The sequence below is a fragment of the Apteryx rowi genome, unplaced genomic scaffold, assembly GCF_003343035.1.
Source record: "Apteryx rowi isolate R43461 unplaced genomic scaffold, aptRow1 scaffold_79, whole genome shotgun sequence".
In the NCBI taxonomy this organism is placed as follows: Eukaryota; Metazoa; Chordata; class Aves; order Apterygiformes; family Apterygidae; genus Apteryx; species Apteryx rowi.
Window position 1 is genome coordinate 2,235,822 of NW_020451082.1, and position 20,046 is coordinate 2,255,867.

The following is a 20,046-nucleotide window of genomic DNA, read 5'->3' on the forward strand; positions in this document are numbered from 1 at the left end:
AATTTCTGTATTTCTTCTAGATTCAGAAAAGATGGCGAGGCTATTATGATCGAAAATATACCCATAATTATTATGCACTGAAGAAATACCTGGAAGCCATTTCTGTGAATAATGAGATTGTCAGGTAAAGATAAAAATTCCATGTGGTTGAGCTTAAATTTCCTCTTGCTTAAATTTTCTCTTCTTTTATTTGTAAAAAAGTTTATGATAATAATTAAACTATTTCTTTGAGTATAGGAGCCCCTCCATTTTCTAGTACATGTATAGCAGTCGTCATTCTCTATTACCCCAAGACTATGCATGTTGTGCCACATTATCATTTACACTGTTATGARTTCAAAGTAATTCCTTTGAATTGATTGGAAGTACTCTGGGTTTATACCAGTTTAATAAAACAGAATTTAGCTCTTAACCTACCTTCAGAATTCTTAGACTGTTATGCCTTGAATATGGTTTGTTGAAATAGATTTTTTGCCAGTATGCGCAGGCTAAGGGGAACTTCTTTTTTTTTTCTAATTTGTTTTGAAAATTGATTATTGACAGTGAATCAAAGTACAGACTTGGATCTAAGTTACATGCATGAGCCATACTGTAAATATTAATCAATTTTAATTGTTCTTTGCTCAAATTCTTACAATCATTGGGTGAAAAAAAGAGAGAACTAGTGTGCTGGGAACCCTGCTTCTCATGCTGGCTTATTGATAATGTTGCACGGTGGGAGTCAGACCAGAGGCTACCCTGTAAAGCAAATGGGCTTGCTCTGTGGAAAACAAGCCTGTAAAGCAAAGGTTGAGATGGATCCAGCACACAATCACCTAAAAGTCTGGATACTTTTAGCACATCAGAACGTCATTAGGCCTAAAGGCTGCGTACAGATAGTGTATAAGCAGACCTCAGAACGTTTGAAAGACAGTGGTGTGGACATGGCAAAATAAATTCTTCTCATAGTTACATAAGAGATTCCCCTGTTGGGGATTACTAGCTAGAACCATTCTAGCTCACCACCATTACTAGATTACTAGCTAGAACCATTGTTGCTACATGTTCCTACTCTACTTCTCCTATCTGTCCCCTGTATTTAAGTTGAAAGCTCTCTAGAATGGAGGCAATTATTTCCCTTGTTGTCCATACAGTACCTAGCACACTTCATGTCCTGATCCATGAGTATTCATGTAACAGCAGAAACAGACAAAATACTCCCCAGCTCACTGTAATCATTATTTTCTCCTTGTTAGTGAAAATGTGTTGGACAAAATCCATCCAATTTCTGCTGTTCAAAAAGCCTGAGACAATCTTTGCTTTCTGAAGTGTAGAAATATAAGGAAGTATAGTAAAAAAAATGTTTCTAGAAGTCTGATCTAGATCACATGGCAAAGGCAATTCAGCCTCCTGTGTTATAGGAGAAAGCATATGCAATTTCTATATGAAAAGCACTAATTATACAACTTTTTTGAACACTACTTATTATTTTCTATTATTTTTCCACAATTATAGTTGATGCTACATCCTCTTTGTCATAGCATTGTAACTCCTGTATTACATTGTTACTTGTAATGAAACATCCTCATAACTGCCTAACTCTGATCTTTGATTACTGTTCATTTAAATATATTTTAATGCAGAAAATTAGATCATAACTTAGCAAACCAAAACTTAAAAAGTCAGTTATCTCTTCAGTTGTATCTACCTGTTCTGAATTCCTTCAAGTTTGTTGTTTTTGGAAAGATAGAATCCTAGGAAGACTAGGCTAAATCTTGGAAAGAGTATAAAACAATAGCTTTTTTGATCTAAAATGAATATAACTAGATGAACTGCAGAGACACAACCTGCTTATCTGTTCAAAATAGTTCTATCACTATTTTTCACTCCCTGCCTAACCTAAAACAAGGCTCAGAACTGACAGACTGACCTTTAGATGTTTGTGAACAGAACAAATTAGCAAGTGATATTCCTGCTGTACTGAACACAGAATTGTGTATGCTTTGTATTTTGTTTCCCCGCAATAGATCTCTGTTCAGTACACCTTGCTTTGGAAAACTGCAAAAATATTTCTGTGTTTCAGTGCTTTGACAGGTTCAGCAAATTCCCTACTGTTTGCTCCAGGTCATTTGAACCCATAAAGCTTATGTATTAGATAGGTATTTTGAACAAGATCTCAACATTCAGTATATTGGCATAGAAATGCTTTTGCATTATTTTTCTTCTGACAGGTAAGATGAGCAGTATGAGTTCAGATACGTCAAAAATGTGTCAAAGTTAGTCTGTGTGAGCACTTACTTGGCTACTAATAGATTGGTATTCTGCTAATTAAAGTTCTGTCTTTGTGAATTCACAGATATTTTCCATCCATTATTTTGCGTGTGTGTTTTTTAACACTTTATTTTAAGGCATATTTTATTGATATTACTCATTTATTGGTAAAGTATATGTTTTATGGCAGCTTTATTCAAATAGAGGTTAACAACATGATCTTATTTAAGCTTTATAAATTGTGTCATGCATTTCAAAGTTCAAAATTGCATTTTTGAAATACATGGTTTGGGGTTTTTTTGCATTAGGAAAGTATAATAGTATTACTGTGGAAGCCAACAAACAAGTCGTGGATTTACTTATAGTTTATCTGTTCCAGAATTAATAGTATGGGGTTTTTTTATGCATATGCAAGAATATATTTTCATACAGAGACTAGATGTTTTAAAAAGATAAATTGGTTTGATTAATTTAAAGGCTGAATGTGCATCTGGTGGATATGTACCCTTGTAACCACTAGTCTCATGCAAAAATTGCCCTAGATTAATGAACATAAAAATGATGTCATGAAATTAAAAATTAGCCAGAGAATTACAGATTGGTATTAATATGTTAATAAAACATTATTAAATGTCAGTGAAGGAAAACTAATGTACTTCAGTTGACAGAAACCCAAACTGAAAGTCATTTTCTGAGTTTTTATTGTGTTATAAATGTTGATTTACATCATTACTTTGTCTTGTAAAAGAATGCACTATATATTTCATGTTACAAGGAAAAGAACTACCTAAGTTCATAACTGAAATGATTTAAACAGATTGTTTATGAAGGGTTTGTTACTTTTTGTTTACATTATTTATCTTACAGTTAAAAAACAAGTTAAAAATAAATTTTCCAGCCAGTTTGGTCAAATGTATCACATCCTTTTAGTTTTAAGAAGGTGGCACTTATCAATTAAGTATCACTGCAGTAATTTCTTTGATGCGGTACATTTAAAAAGTAATATATTTATTGTCTTCAACATTCTTTCGGTGGAATCCAGCAGGTGCTTAGTTAAGATCAGGTGTAGGCCCTCAGCCTAACAGATTTTTCCTGTCATTGGGCTAAGGATCGCTGCAATCTGCTTTGGCCCCAGTGTGGCCCAGTTTATCTTTTGCCTATGAGGAATACAGAGCAAGATAGAGGAGAGATTCTCTGCATGTTTCCATCCCCCATCATATCAAATCTGGGAGAGTATAACCTCCTTGTTCATAAATATTTTTTATATATAAGATCATTGCAATTGTGCATTGTAAAAAAACCAGCGAATCATCTGAAATTGCAAAGTGCATTTATAGAATGTCTGGGTTTTATTCCAGCATCAATGTTATGGAATTTTACTTGTTGGTGAAGAGAATCACTAGTATACATCTGCAGTCAAATTAAGCCAGATTTGAGTGTTTTGCATCCCTAGAACTAAACAAAACAACAGAATCATGATACACAAAGTGATCCAATTATTTTCTCATGCATCTTATAGCTGCATTCATCAAAATTTCTGCATTATTGCTGTGTTGCTTCTAGTAAAGAACAAGTTTCTCCACATAATACTAAAACCATAGTGAAGCAGACACTGATTTTAAGAACTCCAGGGTGGTATAAAAACAAAACAAAGCAACACGTACATACACACTAAGTTCATCTGTTCAAAAATTAGTTTAAACTGTATTCCTTTTGGTATTATGATGTAGTCCTAAACTGTAACACAGTATGTTTGTCAATCTTATCTTTTGGAAAAATGCTGATAGAATTTCTATTTATCAACAGCTATTTGAAACCACATTGCAAATCCTTCTGAGGTACCAGTTTTCACCTCTTGGTCTCCAAAACCAAGGGCTGTGGTTAATTTTCTCCACTTTCAGGGGGGAGCCTTTATCAAATTACCATGCATTTGTTTCTGTCTAAGAGTAACTTCAGAGGCATATTACTTGTGAAACTTTGACCATTCTGTTAGTTTAACACCTGATATCTTATAAGAGTTTGTGAATAATTTTGTTTCCTTTTCTTTTTCCTCCCCCCCCCTTTTTTTTTAATATAAAAGACTTCCTTTGCTAAGGGGCTTCTTCAATGAGTAGCTGCATCTTTACCATTTAGCTTTAATACAAGCCGTCCTTATTTAATAGCTGCCCTCATTTAGTAGCCAGACCTTCATCATTTGTCTTCACTGTGAAAACCCCAGGAGAAAGTAAACTTAATAGAAGCTGCCCCAGTTTAAAGCCATAGAGGGACATAATTAAGTTTAACAGAAATTGATTTAACAGAAATTGACCTAAAATATAATTAAATAATAATAGTCATATTATGTGAGCGTTTGCACACCTTAATGGACTGCTTATCCTAACTTAAGGTAGTGTTTTCATATGAATTGAAGATATATCTATTTTAACTCCCAGACTAGCTGAAGAGGAGGTGGGTCTTCCTCCAGTGTGCCCATTAATTTCCACTGCTGCAGAAACAATAGGTTTGATGCTTGCTGGTGTCCCTAGTAGAGTCCCTGTAGATAAGTTGGGAAGTATTTCAAAGAATCTCTTGACAGATGGCAAAAGAATGAATTTGAACCCTGAATTCTAGCTACATAAGGACATACAGTAATTAGATTTTTCCTGTTATTTGTCAGTTTGACTTAAGTGTAACTGTGGAATGGGTTCCTTAGCCCTGAATTCTGATTTTCCTAGAAGATTCAGGAAGTTTTAAACCAACCAAGCAGGAAGCATCTACTTAAATATTTATTTTCCATAATCTTGTGATGTAGATTTTAATAATAAGTCTTCATCTATAGCATCCATTAGTTTTTAAATAAATACCAGTGCATACCATATTCTATCTGAATTTGGTAAGTTGGGTGGTTACATATTTAAATGCATGCTTTAAAATTAATGCCATTACTGCTTGCTGAAGTTAGTATATTTCATTCTAAGGAAAAATACCTTGTTTTGAAACATTCTTAAAGCTGCATTTAACATCTCTAAGAGTTGGCAAAATGGTTACAAGGGGAAATATGCCAAAAGCAATTAGCATAGGCCATAACTCCCTATGATGCATTAGAATTTTGTTTTATGTGAAGCAATTTCCAATCCATGATAAGCAAATGGACATCATTTCACATAAATTAGCATGCTGGTGTTATTATATCAGAAGAATTTACAGATGATGTCAGTTGCCCAACCGTGTGATTAACTTACAGTTCTTTGACCAAGGTTATCTACACACTGGCCTTTAAACTACAGTAAAGCAACCTTGCTATATGTCAGGTGTGCAACTAGAGATAAGATTTTTGGATGTAATGTATATTGCTTTGCAGTGCTCCATTTACTGGAGAATGGCACCATTTAAATTTTTCCCTAGGCACTGAACTCAATACGATTACAATCTCAGAAAACTAACAAAGCAGAGGCAAAGTGGCATTAGGGTTCTTGTGTAAGTAAGGCAGGTAGTTCAATTTTGTTTGCTATTGAATAGACACTGACTTAAATGTAGCAGACTTGAAGACCTTAGTCTAGACTTAGCAAGCATCATGATGTGTGTAAACACTGTTATGATCATTAATGGTGAATTTCACAAAATTTCAGGATTGACACCAAGTTCTCCTTTCCATTGTTGTTGGCTTTAATGGTGAAAAAGCCTTGAGAGTTGCCCTCAAGTGTGTGATTTTCATCCAAATTTGACTAGCTGTTTTATAAACAGATTTTGTATCAAAATCTTCATTAAAGATATTTGGTCTTCAAGTAAGGTCAGGGAAATGGTTAATGCAAAGGCAGATGATATAAATCACTTCCTTGGCATACAGTGAAATTCTATATTCACAAATCTTTTGTGCAGCCTAATTTGTAGAATCTTAATGGACAATGAAATAAAGTACATTATACATTGCTGGTGACATAGTAGTCTAATGTTTTTTCTTTTTTCGAAATATTCCTGATCTTGTAGTACTGAAATAAGTGAAAATATCTAGTCTTTTCTTGATTGTTAGAGTGTTATTGAGAGCTATTTACTTTTAACATGACAAGCACTTTGCTTCACATACTTTTTGAGGTATTTCTATTTTCCATAAAGTGGGTTTGAAATAAATCCTCTAGTGTCATACTAATATGAGGAGAACTTGCTCAACCTCCATCTGTCTGTTTCTTTCTCATAAAGATAAGTCCAGGTGCTGGCCATTTTCTCAAGTGTCAAAGTGTTTTGAAGAAGGTATATATTGTCTTACAAYTCAATTAAAATGTTCCTCATCATTGACTGTAGAAGCAATTGATTCCGTAGTCTATTTTCAATTAGTGCTAAAGCCTTTCAGACAGCTCCTTGGAGTTCTTGGAACAATAAAAAGCTCATTTTTATGATGTTGTCTTTCACTTCACATTTAATTAACTAATTTATCTTCAACCCATCTTTTCTTCCTTGTCCTGTAAACTCCTGTCAGGTGTCTTTGGGAGTCATATAAATAGACGCAAGCACCAGTTATGCTTTCTTTTGTTTAAATAGTTTTGAATGGTAGTGACTTGAGCCATCTATGCCTTTTCCAGAGGATTTCAGATATAACTGCTGGATCTTGAAGGAAACTCAGAACTGGAATCCACTGAGGAACCCAGAGTACTTCCATAATTTACAAACCTGTTGTTATTGGGGTGGGCTCTATATAAAAAGTGAGTCATTAGTCTGCTCTGAATTTGATCTAGTTTCCATTGATCCATATTAAGATGCTTGTATTAGTTTAAGTTAGACCAGAGAAGAGCTTTAAAATAATGAATTTTAAAGAAACACAGATCTGGTTAAGATATTCTCTACAGTTGTGTATTTTGTGATTGTTTCTTCTTCTTAAATGTGTTATCCAGAAATCCAGCTTTCTTCACAGATTCAGCACCTAAGAACTTTTTTGACAAGTCAGTGCATTTTTAACTCCTACCTACACCTATCTTTTCACATATAAAGACAGGTGCATATACATATATGCTTTTATACAGCATATATGCTTGTATACATATATGCATTCAGTAATGCATTTTGCCTAGCAAGGCATTTTAGATGGATCTTTTGTCTTTTTTGTTTGATCATGAAATTGAAAGGAACTGGCTAAAGCTGTAGAGCAGGTTATATACCCTGTTCTATCTCCATAGCAAAGCACTCTGATCACAGTGAGATTAAAGTAAGGACCATTATGATTAGATAGTAAGCTGAATTTCCATGGCAGATGCAGCTAGACACACCTCAGATGTACCTTATTCTGTTTGTGTCTCTCTTGAGCAAGTGGCAAGAACAATCTTACCAACTTTTTAGCTAGTTTCATGGAATGCAGATCAAGCTTTTCAGATAAACTTGACTAACAACTAGTATAACTATCATCTGGCTAGATTATAATCTTTAAAAATGTGAAGGCTACATTTTCTCATGTTTTTTTCTACAGCACTAGGCACACCATTAGGATTAAAAGATTAAACATTAAGCTTAATTTCACTTGTATCCAAAGGGAAATTTTGTATCTCAGTCTGTAGAAAGAAATTAGAAGCACTTGTATTCACTCACTGGACCATTTAGTTTGTGGTGCAGCTGACTACTTTTAGTAAAGGTAGAATAAAAATGTGTGACAACATAGTATTGTAAAATAAAAATATTTTTATACCTGAAAGCTTTGAAGGCACTCTTACATCAAAATTTTTTATTTTGAAATAGGCCTGTTAGAATTACTGATGGTTTATAAAATATTTTCTGCAGACCAGGACTGACTTAGCGTTTTGTGTTGTCCTATATAGACAGATTTCACAGTCTTGTGTTTTGTCTAAAGTGGGATCTTAGCTGTAAAATAAGTAGGAAATAAGGAAGAGGTAGAGTTTCATTAAGCTCTAACATATCATTGACTGTCAGGTAGGCCTTGTTATGCTGTCCATCCTCATTTAACTATCCCACAAGATCTCTTAATGAAGTTAAGCCCCAAGTTCACTCCAGTAATTCTGTGGCAAGAGTTTGTGCAATGTAACAATTCATCACTTGTCAGGAAGGCACTTTTAGTTTATACATTTAATAAGGGCATCCTCTAGCTTGGTTAATTAGAAGTGAACAGTTTGCATATTTACTAAATGCGGAGTGTCATTGCCACCACGGCCTATTGCCTACATGAATTATTCCTCTATCTGCAATAAACAGCTGGGTAATTATTACTGCCATAATCAGATAAATTCCCTCTGTAAGGCTTTTCTTACATGGCAATTCTTTGAACTCATCCAAAGCAGAACAAAATTTATGAACTCCAGCAGCTAGGCCGCTTTTTCATAGTGTAGTGTCCCTGTTCCCTATTTCAAGGACATGTAGAGTATCATAAATATTGTGTAAATTAGGAGGATAAATATGATTACCTAAAGATTACATATTAATAAACCTGATTTTCAAAATATAATTTTCAGGTTGTAACTGATTAAATTATAGCCGTTCTGGTTTTATCTAATTGTAGAGACATGACAGGCCATCTATATACAGGCTATACTAGGTTATCAGAGAATGGCTCTACTACTTGAAGACTAAAGACTCATGGGAAGGTATATAAGTATTTTGAATGTGTGTTTTGGAGACTTGCCATTTCAACTGTTTAGGTCATTAGAACTATGAGGAATTTTGTGTGTCATACACTGAACTCACTTAAAGCAGTTCTTTTGTCATTAAAAGAAGGTGATGGTTCTTTTCAGTATGCAATTTTCAGTTTAATAATGAAGCATAAAATTTAAATGCATGAGTTCCTATTTATTACATAAGAAATTAGATATTTCATTTATTTGTAAAAGCAATCTGTATAGAAAGGGTTAAGTAACTAAGTTTGCTCTATGCTATCCAAATTCTCCAGCTCATGTGTGAGTGTGTGCATTTGCAGGTACATCGCTGAGTACTTAATTTACACATACACACATGCTCTAAGGAAACAACAACAAAAAAAGACATATGTCTCTTTTTTTTTTAATTTAAGCACAACAGTCTGTTTGATGTAACACCACAAGTTTTTAATCATAATATAAAATACTGTGTTTGAATGTAACTAGGAAATTAGCATTAGCTGCTCATGTACTTCATAACTCATTATTAATTAAGGAATATACCTCACAGTTTGATAAAAAGCTCAGAGAGAGCAGGAATATTATGGAAGACTAAATGAAGCAAGGTATTATTTGGTACTGCTTTACCCAGTGGGAGACTTCTAAAGCTAGACTGCACTCCTTATTTCCCATCTGTGTGGGAGAAAGAGAAGCTACAATGTTGTTTTTTGTTTGTTTGTTTATAATGACACTTCTAGAGGAAACAGATGTCCAGGAGAAGATCTTTGAAAGACTCATGCCACAGTTGTGTTTTGCTGTTAGGAGTGTGGTATCCAATAATTTACCTTTTTACAAATTCATGATCTGATTTTTGATTAAAGATGTGAAGGCTTATTGACCTTTTTTTGACCCTTCAGATTTTTTTCTGGTGGCAATCACAGTCTTTCCGTTTGTATTGATAAATCCTTTGGTATTCTATGAATTCCCACATAATTGCATGAGATACAAAGCAGTATGCAGTCTCTTCTAACCACAATTTTGGAAAAAGGCCTAACTTTCAATTTTTCTAGATTATTAAAAATAGAGACTTCTGTTAACTAAGAAGAATTAGTTCTCTTAATTATTCACTTAGAGAAGCAATGGGAAAAACTAGTTGTCTTCTATTTTGATAGTTTAGAAAAGTAATGAGGAGCAAAGAAAAGAAATAAGAGTTTTTTTAATGTTCTGTGAAGCTCAAAGTTATTCTGAATCAGATGATCTAGTCTGACTTTAGATTTATCACAGATACCATATATATCAATAACAAATCCAGTAAGGTCTGACCAAACACAGTCTATTCTTGATTTAAGATCATCAAAAGATAGAAAAATACCCTTTTACTCTTCAATGTCCTATACTTCCTCACTGAATTTGTTTAATTTCATCTTTGAACCATAGCTTTTTGTTATATCCTCCTCTACTAGACTGAAGATTCCTTTATTATCCAGAATCCATGCATTAATATAGCCACCTTTTAGTTTTCTTTTTGAAGAAACAAATGGAGCTCATTGCTAAAACAGTAGAGCTCATTGCAAGGCATTTTCTCTGTCCCTAAAATAATTCTTGTGAACATTTTAAACAAAATTTTAAACATCCTTTAAAAGTATTAGCATCAGAACTCAGCACAGTTACACTGTATAAGTAAAAAAAAGAATCATTTTTCTACTGTGATGTATTACCAATGAATGTATTGGTTTATATACCTTTTCAACACAAAAGAGCTTCTTGGTCTCTATAGATTCTATGCAGAATACCCACTTTACAAGGCCTAGTTCCTCATCCTGTGAGCATGGTTCTTTTTTTTCCAGCTGTGCAAATCATTTACCTATTGGTACCCCCCTTTCAAATTCTTCAGACTCTTTACCTTGTAGGGATAATTATGTGAATCCATTAAGTTGCTTACCCTTGACAGTGCAGCTAAATCACATTTCTTTTACCTTGAACTTCATAGTTCTTACTGCCTTCAAATCAAAAGAGCATGACAAAGTATTTCAAGAAAGCAATATTTTCCACCTCTTTTCTCCAAGTAGGCTATTCTTTTTTTGTCCAATCACTGGCTGATTGCAAAATGTTTATAACTTTGTCTAAGAGGCTAATTTGACCTTTCAGCTGCATGACTCCCCAAAAGATCTGGCATTCATTAGCCCACTTCTAGTTGGTGGTAGGAGGTCTCACCACCATCTAGCAATGTGCTTAGCTACTCAAACAGGGGCCTAGTGCTCAGATCAGAAAATTACATGTTTAGGTATAGACAAGAGCATCTAAGTATTGGATAAACTGTTTAGACATGTATAATTAGATGCCTAAATCTATTATTATATGTAGTCTTTTATATAAAGTAGGAACTAGATTTCAGAGTAGATTTTAATTTTGAGTGTCTTATTTCCTGTGTGCCCATACTAAAAAATACCTGATTTTTGGAGATTTTTATCTGCAGTATTTTCAAGACAGAAAGAGGTATGGGTTCCTAGCGAATCTGGGGATCTGTAATTAGCTACTGCTGTGAAGTGACATGCTTACAAATAGCACTGCAGTGTTTAAAAAATGTCGGATCCCTCCCAAAATAATTGCATTTGCTTAAAAACTCTGATGTTAAATAAATAATTATTTGCTATGTCTTTCATAATCTTTTAAGCTTCATCAAAAATGACATCATAGATCCTCAAGTGGTAGCACCGTTCCATAAATATGGAATTCAAGAAAACCATGAAATGTCATGAGAATGGCTATGAAGTTGAGAGAGTTTGCATTACTACTGTGGCATACAAATGGGTCAATTCATAAAGCTCTCCCTGCCTTCCTATTGTAGAACCTATTTAATGTGAACAAAGTGTACCATTTTATTTGCAAACATATGCAGACTTTATGTGAGAGTAAGTGAGAAATGTGAGTCAGACAGTTGGCCTCTTAGTCAAATTTTTCAAAATATCCTGAGAAGGAGAATCAACTTAGCTGATGACCTTTAGAAGTTATAACATTACATTTACTGTATAAATCACATAATATTCAATATTGTAAATGTTGCCAAGTACCAKATATTGAGTTAAAAGGAATACAGATATGTCTACATTGTCCTGCACTGCATCAGAGAGATAACAGTTAGCTTTAGATGAGTTCACTTTGGTACAGGAAGCAGCTTAGCCGTACCTTAATATAGTAGTGCACTTTCTTATAGTTACTACTGCACAGATGGTAGCATATATAGTCTTTTGAGAATTGCAGTGCCAAAAGGTAACAGATACTTTCACATGACATTCACTTGAAAACTTCCTGGTATTTGGCTGTGGTTAGACATTCACCTTCATATGTTGCTGGAAAAATTAGGAACATGACTGCACTTAGCAGTTTAGCACTGCCACTGTGCTAGAAATGACCACCACTGCTAGGCTGCTATCAGAATAGTTCGTGTTAGGGGCCTCTAATGCTCTTAGGGCCAAATCAGCTCTTCTACCCTAAATACTAATTTCACTGCATAAGCTAACCAGGATGATTTTCCATGAAGGTGTCAATAACAAACAGATACAGAATGATAACATGTTAAATACTTGCATGAATGACAGCCATGAATGCCTGTCAATGTTGTTTTTTTTTTCTGATATAGTTAGCTAACTAGTATAAAACCAAACATAAATACAGTTGTACCAGTATCCTTTGTTCCATTTCCTCAACCAACAGAAGCTTCAGTCCTGTAGATGCTCTTTTGCCATTATAACTATATCCACAATGAGTGGGTTTTACAGCTTAAGTAAATCAAAATAGTTAAGCTAACATAACTTCACAGTGTAAACCAGCCCTTTTACAAAAGTGATTTTCAACAATGTAACATTTTGTGGAATCTTGTCTCTGCTAACACGTGGCCCTTGTGTGACGGTGTGCTCCTTTCCCCTCTGCGATGTGCTCTTTCCCCCTCAACCTGACCTCCCTGTAAACAGCACGTATGCAGGGGCTAATTGAGCATGCACCAACTAAGGCCCATCTAGCATGCAAATATGCCTATGAGTCAATCATCTCCCCTCCATAAATAGGGGGCAGCCCAGAGCCCACTGAGCTCTCTTGCATGGCAGCGGCTGCACTGCAGAACCTCCCCTTGAGCAGGGACGCCTCTCAAGGTTATTCCTCAAGGTTGAGAGATTCCTTACCTGCGACAGATCCTCGGTGATTAATAGCATGCTGAACTTTTGCGAACTTCACAAAACTTTGCTGAGTTATATCTCTGATTAATTGTGCACATAATCCCTTAGACATAAACCGTTGACCAAGTCTGAGACTAGGATCAGATCCAGCCGCACCCAGGCTCCTCTCAGAAGGAGTTTGGAAAGCAAGGGGGTCCTTTCCAAACCTTGTGACTCAATGGGAGGGTCTCCTTCACACACAGTCCTTTAGGCGTAAACTGTTGACCAAGTCTGGGACTAGGATTAGATCCAGCTGCACCCAGGCTCCTCTGAGGGGGAGTTTGAAAAGCAAGAAGGTCCTTTCTGAGCCTCATGACTCAATGGGAGGGTCTCCATTGCACATGCATCTGACCCTGTCCTTCATGCAGTAAATAACAGTGAACCTTGCCAATCGAACCTCGTTAAATCATTCTTATTTACGACTGAACTTTGTTACGTCGCTATCTTACCTCAATAAACACAGTGCTGCTTCCCTCTTATGAATGAAGTGCATCGCTCCTTCACGACACCTTGACAGCAGAACTGGTGTGGCACCTAATTCCACTAGCAGTGTGCACTATGTGGTTAAGGAAAGATGGGCAGAATATGTCCTACTGTGCACAAATTACAATGGAATTTTAAGGTGTTTGAATTTTTTTCTCTGAAATTAATACTAACAGAATTCATAGGATGTTTTTGCATGTCTATGCATTAGGKTTTTTTTAATTTTTTTCATTCTAAGGAGTCATATTAGTCTCTTTTTCACTGCATTGCAGTGACAGAACAGTACAAACACTCCAGATTTTGATGAGAGATGACATGATTAAGTCGTCAAACAGATTGATTCAAACATTCACATGTAAAATTAGTAGGAGTTTTGGAAACCCATTTGTGGTAGGTCTCTTAGGCAGAAACTTTTAAACTCATCGATCCACCAGTAAAATAGGTAAATGGGCAGAAGTTCAGAAAGGAATAAAAGGAATGCAGCCCATTGACCCCATGTTGAGATTTGAAGTACAGGGACTCTAGTTTTTGAAGTGGAAATAGGCTTAGAGACATACAGAATAACATCACATCTTGGTCAGTTTAGAAGCTTCTTTATCATCTACCTTTCTTTTAGTAGCTGAACAAATTTGAACTGGTGTTACGTTAAAACAGTATTTAGTGTATAATACATTTTATTTGTATGATGAAAAGGCCAAAACCCTCCTAAAAGTTCTACCTGAAACAGCACAACTACTTGCAAGTCTAACTCATGCAACAGTGCAATGATAATAAGAGGGCATCACAGTCTGACTTTGTATATATATATATTTAAAAATATATATAATGAATTGGTTTTCCTTCTTGTCAATATGCATTTTACTACTAAGTATCTATGTTTTAATCTTGGAGACGTTAATTGCACAAGCTAGTGTTATAATTTAAAAACAATTCACCTGGAATTTTTAAACAGGAAAACATGTCTGTGGGGTTTGATTTTGCCTAAACTTGCATAAACATAAAATAAAGCAAATAAAGCATAAAATAAAAATGAAAGCATAAAAAATAAAATAAAAGTAAAGATATAAAGCAAATCATTTTAAACTCAAAAATTTCTTGACCACCAATTATCACAGCAGCTGTGTGAAAACTAGTTCTTTTCTTGCTTTTACATGCCCTGTTTACAATCCTTACAGAGTTTACCTATTAAAAATGTTTTAGTTTTGCCTGTATGATAATACAACTGAAACAAATATTCTTGTTTCTTTTACCCATATGAATTTTTAAAATGATTGCACTGAACATGTGTGTTGATATATGTACTGTGGAACAGCTTTACCAAAACTCAAAAACCTGCATTTATGCAAAGCTATACTTGCTGTTAAATGCGCATGGTTACACTTATAAATCTGTTTATATCACTAGAGAAGTCTATTTCTCTAGGATCAAAATGCTATTAGTGGACTGGTAGTGAAGTTTGATTACTGTGCATGCACTTTGGGAGCTGGCTATGTACTCTTATTCTCTGAATCAAAGACAACTAAGTGGTAACTGTTTTGTATTTTGACTCACAAACTTTTTTATGATTTCTGTGGGAGCAAAATTCAGTTTGAGTAACAGCTGAAGTCAAGTGCCACTACTGTTTCAGTGAACTTGTATGCATGCATATATATGAATGAGCATGAATTTACTAACTCAGACCTGATGATGGTAAAACAGGCATTTCAAATATGACTCTACAAAATATGCAAGTAGATTTCTTGCAAAAATTTGAAAATCTCCTCTGAGCTAGATTTCCCAGCTATAGTGACTTCCACTGTTTTGAACTAACATTTAGATCATTGTCTTCTCACAAAAAAGAAATTGATAAAATATTCATATTTAATGTTTTTATTAGGATTCTTTTCAGTGCATAATAATACTTAAATCCTTATATGCTTTTGTACATTATATTAAATATAAAGACTGTCCTTTAGGTACTCTTATTTGTATTCTCTATCGTGTTGTCTTTTAAGAGAGCCTGGGCAGAATTCTATCTGAACTTTGCAATGAAATCTCCAATACTTGAACATGTCTGTGTTCAAGAGAAATTCCTGGTATTTAGAAAATTATGATCATCAGTCCAAAGATCATATCTTTCAAATAGCAGATGATGGCATGTTAGGCCCTACAATAATATACCAGTCCTATTTCTAAAATATATATTCTCAACTTTGGTACAGAATTCCTCTCTCTAGTCATGTTCTCTTTTCTAAGCACTTATGAACTACAATGTAAATAGTAAGATATTTATTTTCAAATCACTGTATTTTGGTGTAACTATACAAATATCACCAAAGTCTTTAGAAATAGTGAAAAATCAAATCTTATTCAAATCTTTCATGTGAAGATTTAATTCAGAAACTTGCATATCTGTCAGCATATATTCTTATGAAATATTCTAAAATATCAGTTATTCAGCATTGAGTCATAGCAGATCAGGGAATGTAATATTATATTTTAGATCCAAATTAAGGTCCTGAATCTTGTGCAAACAGCTGTTTCCTCACAGAGCCCAGTTCCCAGAATTAACTCCTCTGATGGAATATCTGCATGTCAGAATACCTTTTTCTGTCCTTTCCATTGTAAAAGACAATTGTAAAATTCCATTGTAAAATGTGGTTAGTCTTTTCTGCTCTATTTCATTTCTCTACAGGTATTTTGAATTATGGGTATTTGGGTACATCTTTCATGTTTTCAAAGATATGTATTGAGATAAAATTCTGTTATGGATACACAATATTGTCACTGAAGGAGAAGATAATGAGCAATAATTTTGACTGATACATAAATTATGGAGACAGAACTACTCACTGAGTCAAAGTGAAAATTTCTAAATGTCATAAGCTGTTCAATATTCATTTTCTGAAAACTTCTTGAGAAAAAGAATCAGAGAATAGTCACTGAAGTTGCCTGTTATGTCTCATCTGCTTGAAAAGAGAATATTAAAATGCACTATTGCATTATTCCTGGAGTTTCTTTAATTGAAATACATGAGTCTCTTGAGTATTCTGGGAAAGGCTTGGACATTTCATGTATTTGTTGCATCCCACATTGTGAGCTAGGCACCTTCTAATACAGATATATTAACCTTGAGAATCCCTATGAAATGACCAGAGCAATGAAAGACGTTTTTCTTAAGGGGGTTGGGGGGAAGGAAGGGGTTATAAATATATGAGACATTATTTTAGCATCTCCCATTTGCTTTTGGGGAGTATTTGGTTCTGAAAGAATATGAAGACATTTAACTGTGTGGGTTACAATTTTGGGCTTTCAAGCACTTTGGGTCTTCTATTTCTGCAGATTAAGCTTGTGAAATGCCTAAATGTAGGCATGCGTATAGGCATCTACACTTGATCACAACTTGGACATATCTGGAAAGCATAGTAACAAAGTATATTTGGACTCCTGCAGCAAGAGCTTTACTTTTTTCCTTTTTTTCAAATAGCACTTAACCACAGCACTTACATATTACAGACTCAGGCAGTTTAGAAATGAAAAGTAAATGATAGGTTAAAAACAACACATTTCAAGTTTATCTAAAATAATAAGATATCTGACACCACTAATGACTAACTGCCCCTTTGAGCATCTGTCCATATATTTTCCACTGTAACCTACATACTTTAGATCAAATATTTTGGCCAAGAGTTTCTGTCAGAATGCACATGTGTACTCAGTGTCCAAAGGCTGAAAGTTGCTCCCCCAGTTCTTCTTACGGCCCAGGATTATCTCTGGGTCTTCACGTATTTTTTAAGATTTAAGTGTGTACATGTGTTTGTGCATGTAATAGTGTTAGAAATAGATTAGTAAAGGCACTGGCCCGATCAAGATAATTTTGTTATTCAGTTCAGGTGTTTTTGCCAACTCACCCTGCAGAACTCCAGCTGCTTTTAGTGGACTTTAATCACCCCAGACAATAGAGACGTTCTCAGAAGTGACCACACTCTTTGGATGTCCAGAATATTTTAATTTGAATTAGAAAGACTTTCACAAGACTAACCCATACTGATTAGTGAGAAAGATATGTGGTTTGGACTGAAAACACTCTTTATCTCTTTTGGACACCAATATCCTCAGCTATTCTAGGCTGAAATCTTAAAAAGATAAGGATTATATTTTAATTCTGTAGGAGTGCACTTGGTGTTCATATACATTCACTGTTTCCCTTCATTATTCCAGAGCTATGTTTTTTTTTAGTGGTATCTACAATACTAAAGGTTCTCTCTCACATTTTCTCACTTATACAGCCAATATCTTCATAGAACAGCACTGTGAATACAGCATACATGTGAATGCAGAGTCTGGTATTAAGCATCTTGCAATTTGTTCTCTGTTACGTTTGTTTCTGTACATAGGCAGTTTGTCACAATTCCTCCAATGCAAAGAATTTGAAAAATATGGCTGTTTCCGGAGGACCCTTCTTATACCTTTTGTACTTATTTTAAGATTTCTGTCAAAAGACATTTAATATTTTTATTTTAACCAGATACTCTATTTACTGATTTTCCTCCCTGAATTACATTTTAGGCAAGTAAATGCTATGTTAAATTTCAAATGTTGCATGCCGTTAGAGCCTTATTGTTTTATTTGCATATAACCAGGTTTACAGGGACTCTCACAACCTCTTTGTAGCAATTGCAGGTAGGCTAAAAAGTTAGGATGTTTCAGTCCAAAGACTCCCAAAATAGTTGGGTGATTGCATTATAATTAGATACTCACTAGCCCACTCAGATTCCACAATGATAGTTAATCTTTATTCTTAATGTGGTTGTATGGCTTCTGTGGCTTCCTTTACAAGCATAATTACACCGGGTTCAGTCCATTCATTTGTGAGACAATATTCCCTGATGCAACTGAGATATGATTTTTCTTTGCATCTCTGTTCTGCAGTCTTCAAGTGAACTCCAGCCATTCATTTCCTTTCATCAGATCCCCAGGAATATGATTACTGTGGCTTTCTTCATTTCCTTGATCCTCTAGAAGCAAAAAGAACTGAAGAACAATAGCTCATGTCCCGTCATTTATGTTTACAAAATTTACATGAGGACATTCAGGATGCATGTGTGACCACAGATTATATTACTGAGAAATACTATTTTGGGCATAAAAGGGCCACATGAACAAATGCATAAGGATATAATATATAAAGATAGCACATATGTTACAGTAATGTAAGTACCCATTTTTAACAGAACTCTTCTAAATAGTGGCTCATTAACATAATATCTTTAAATACTTACATTATTGCTTCTTGTCTGAAGCTCTTGTATAGCCCATCAGTTTTCTGATATTAGGGAACTGTTAAACCTACTGTTTAACCTTAATGTTTATTTTTATTTTAAAGATACTGTTTAAAATTAGAAAATACCATGCATCTTTATGTTATGGCAAATCACGGCTTTAAAATACTAAGCAGTATAACATTTTTCTTATTTTTGCAAGATTCATATGGCTCAGCATAGGATGTTGTATAAAACAAAGCTAGCCATTTATTCTTTTTTCCAACAAAATGATCATATGTCAGACTTACTGTAAAGAACTTTAATGTTTATTCCTACTTATATCAGTGAGATTTTACCGCTGAAGAAGTAAACACTTTTTTATATTCAAAACTAACACAATCTGAATGTAAGTTAATGTATAGGTCTGCAATAAGTGTTGCAGGGTAGATGTTTTCATTTTGTGCTATCTAAAACCCACCTAACAAAGTAATTATAAATTACAGAGCACTTTTTGAACCTTTCTCACTTATGTTTTGTTATACTTGGAGCAAATATATTATGGAATCCTCTCAGTGTTTCTCAGATAAAAGAATGATGTTTATCAGTACATTACTGCTGAATGATTTAATTTTCAGGTGCATGAATAAGAGTCTAGCACATATTTCAGAATAAATAGTATACTTTAAGAATGAATATAGCCCTGATTTCAATGGGCAAGACTGCACAGCTGCAAACATGTCACATAACATGAGAGGGTGCACTATGCTGGAGTGGAGTAGGGGATTACCGAGCTGCTCTGTCCTGCGCAATGTATCTGAACAGGTGCATACAAATAATCAGAAATAGGTTCAGGATAGTCAGGCTGTCTGGTGGTACGTAGCTAGCATAAAAATGTAGTATGTGTGTTCTGTTAAAAATCTGTCTTTAATCATGGAGCTCCTTAAACTACTTTTGCATCCTAGGCTAGCCTATAGGTATATTTAATTTTTTACCCAAATAGATAAAGAGAAATGATATTAACATGGCAGGTCATATTCTATTCTCACAAACACGAATGTAACGTGAAGTCAAGTGGCATGCAGTGGTGTACCAAAATATTGTCCCACTAATTTAATTTTCAGTTCCAAGTTCTCTGTTTGAGCAGGGAGRATGATGTATAGTCAGGAAGGTAAAATCGATTTAGGTTATCTTCTTTTATGCTAAGGTTATCTACTGCCTATGTTGCAGGAATTTTATGATTTGGGGTCTGAACTATTTAAAATCACAATAACTTTGTATTTCTTCTGGCAAATTATACTAAATATTGATTTT

The 20,046-nt window shown here is 34.5% G+C and overlaps 1 protein-coding gene across 1 annotated transcript in view; it reads left to right on the forward strand.

The window, feature by feature from the left end:
* The window catches only part of SPATA17 (spermatogenesis associated 17), a 101,241-nt gene that overhangs the window by 18,423 nt on the left and 62,772 nt on the right, over positions 1 to 20,046 (forward strand). Inside the window, exon 5 of the mRNA XM_026088851.1 lies at positions 21 to 124. Coding sequence (XP_025944636.1) covers positions 21 to 124 — 104 coding nt within the window. The remainder of the gene's footprint in view (positions 1 to 20; positions 125 to 20,046) is intronic.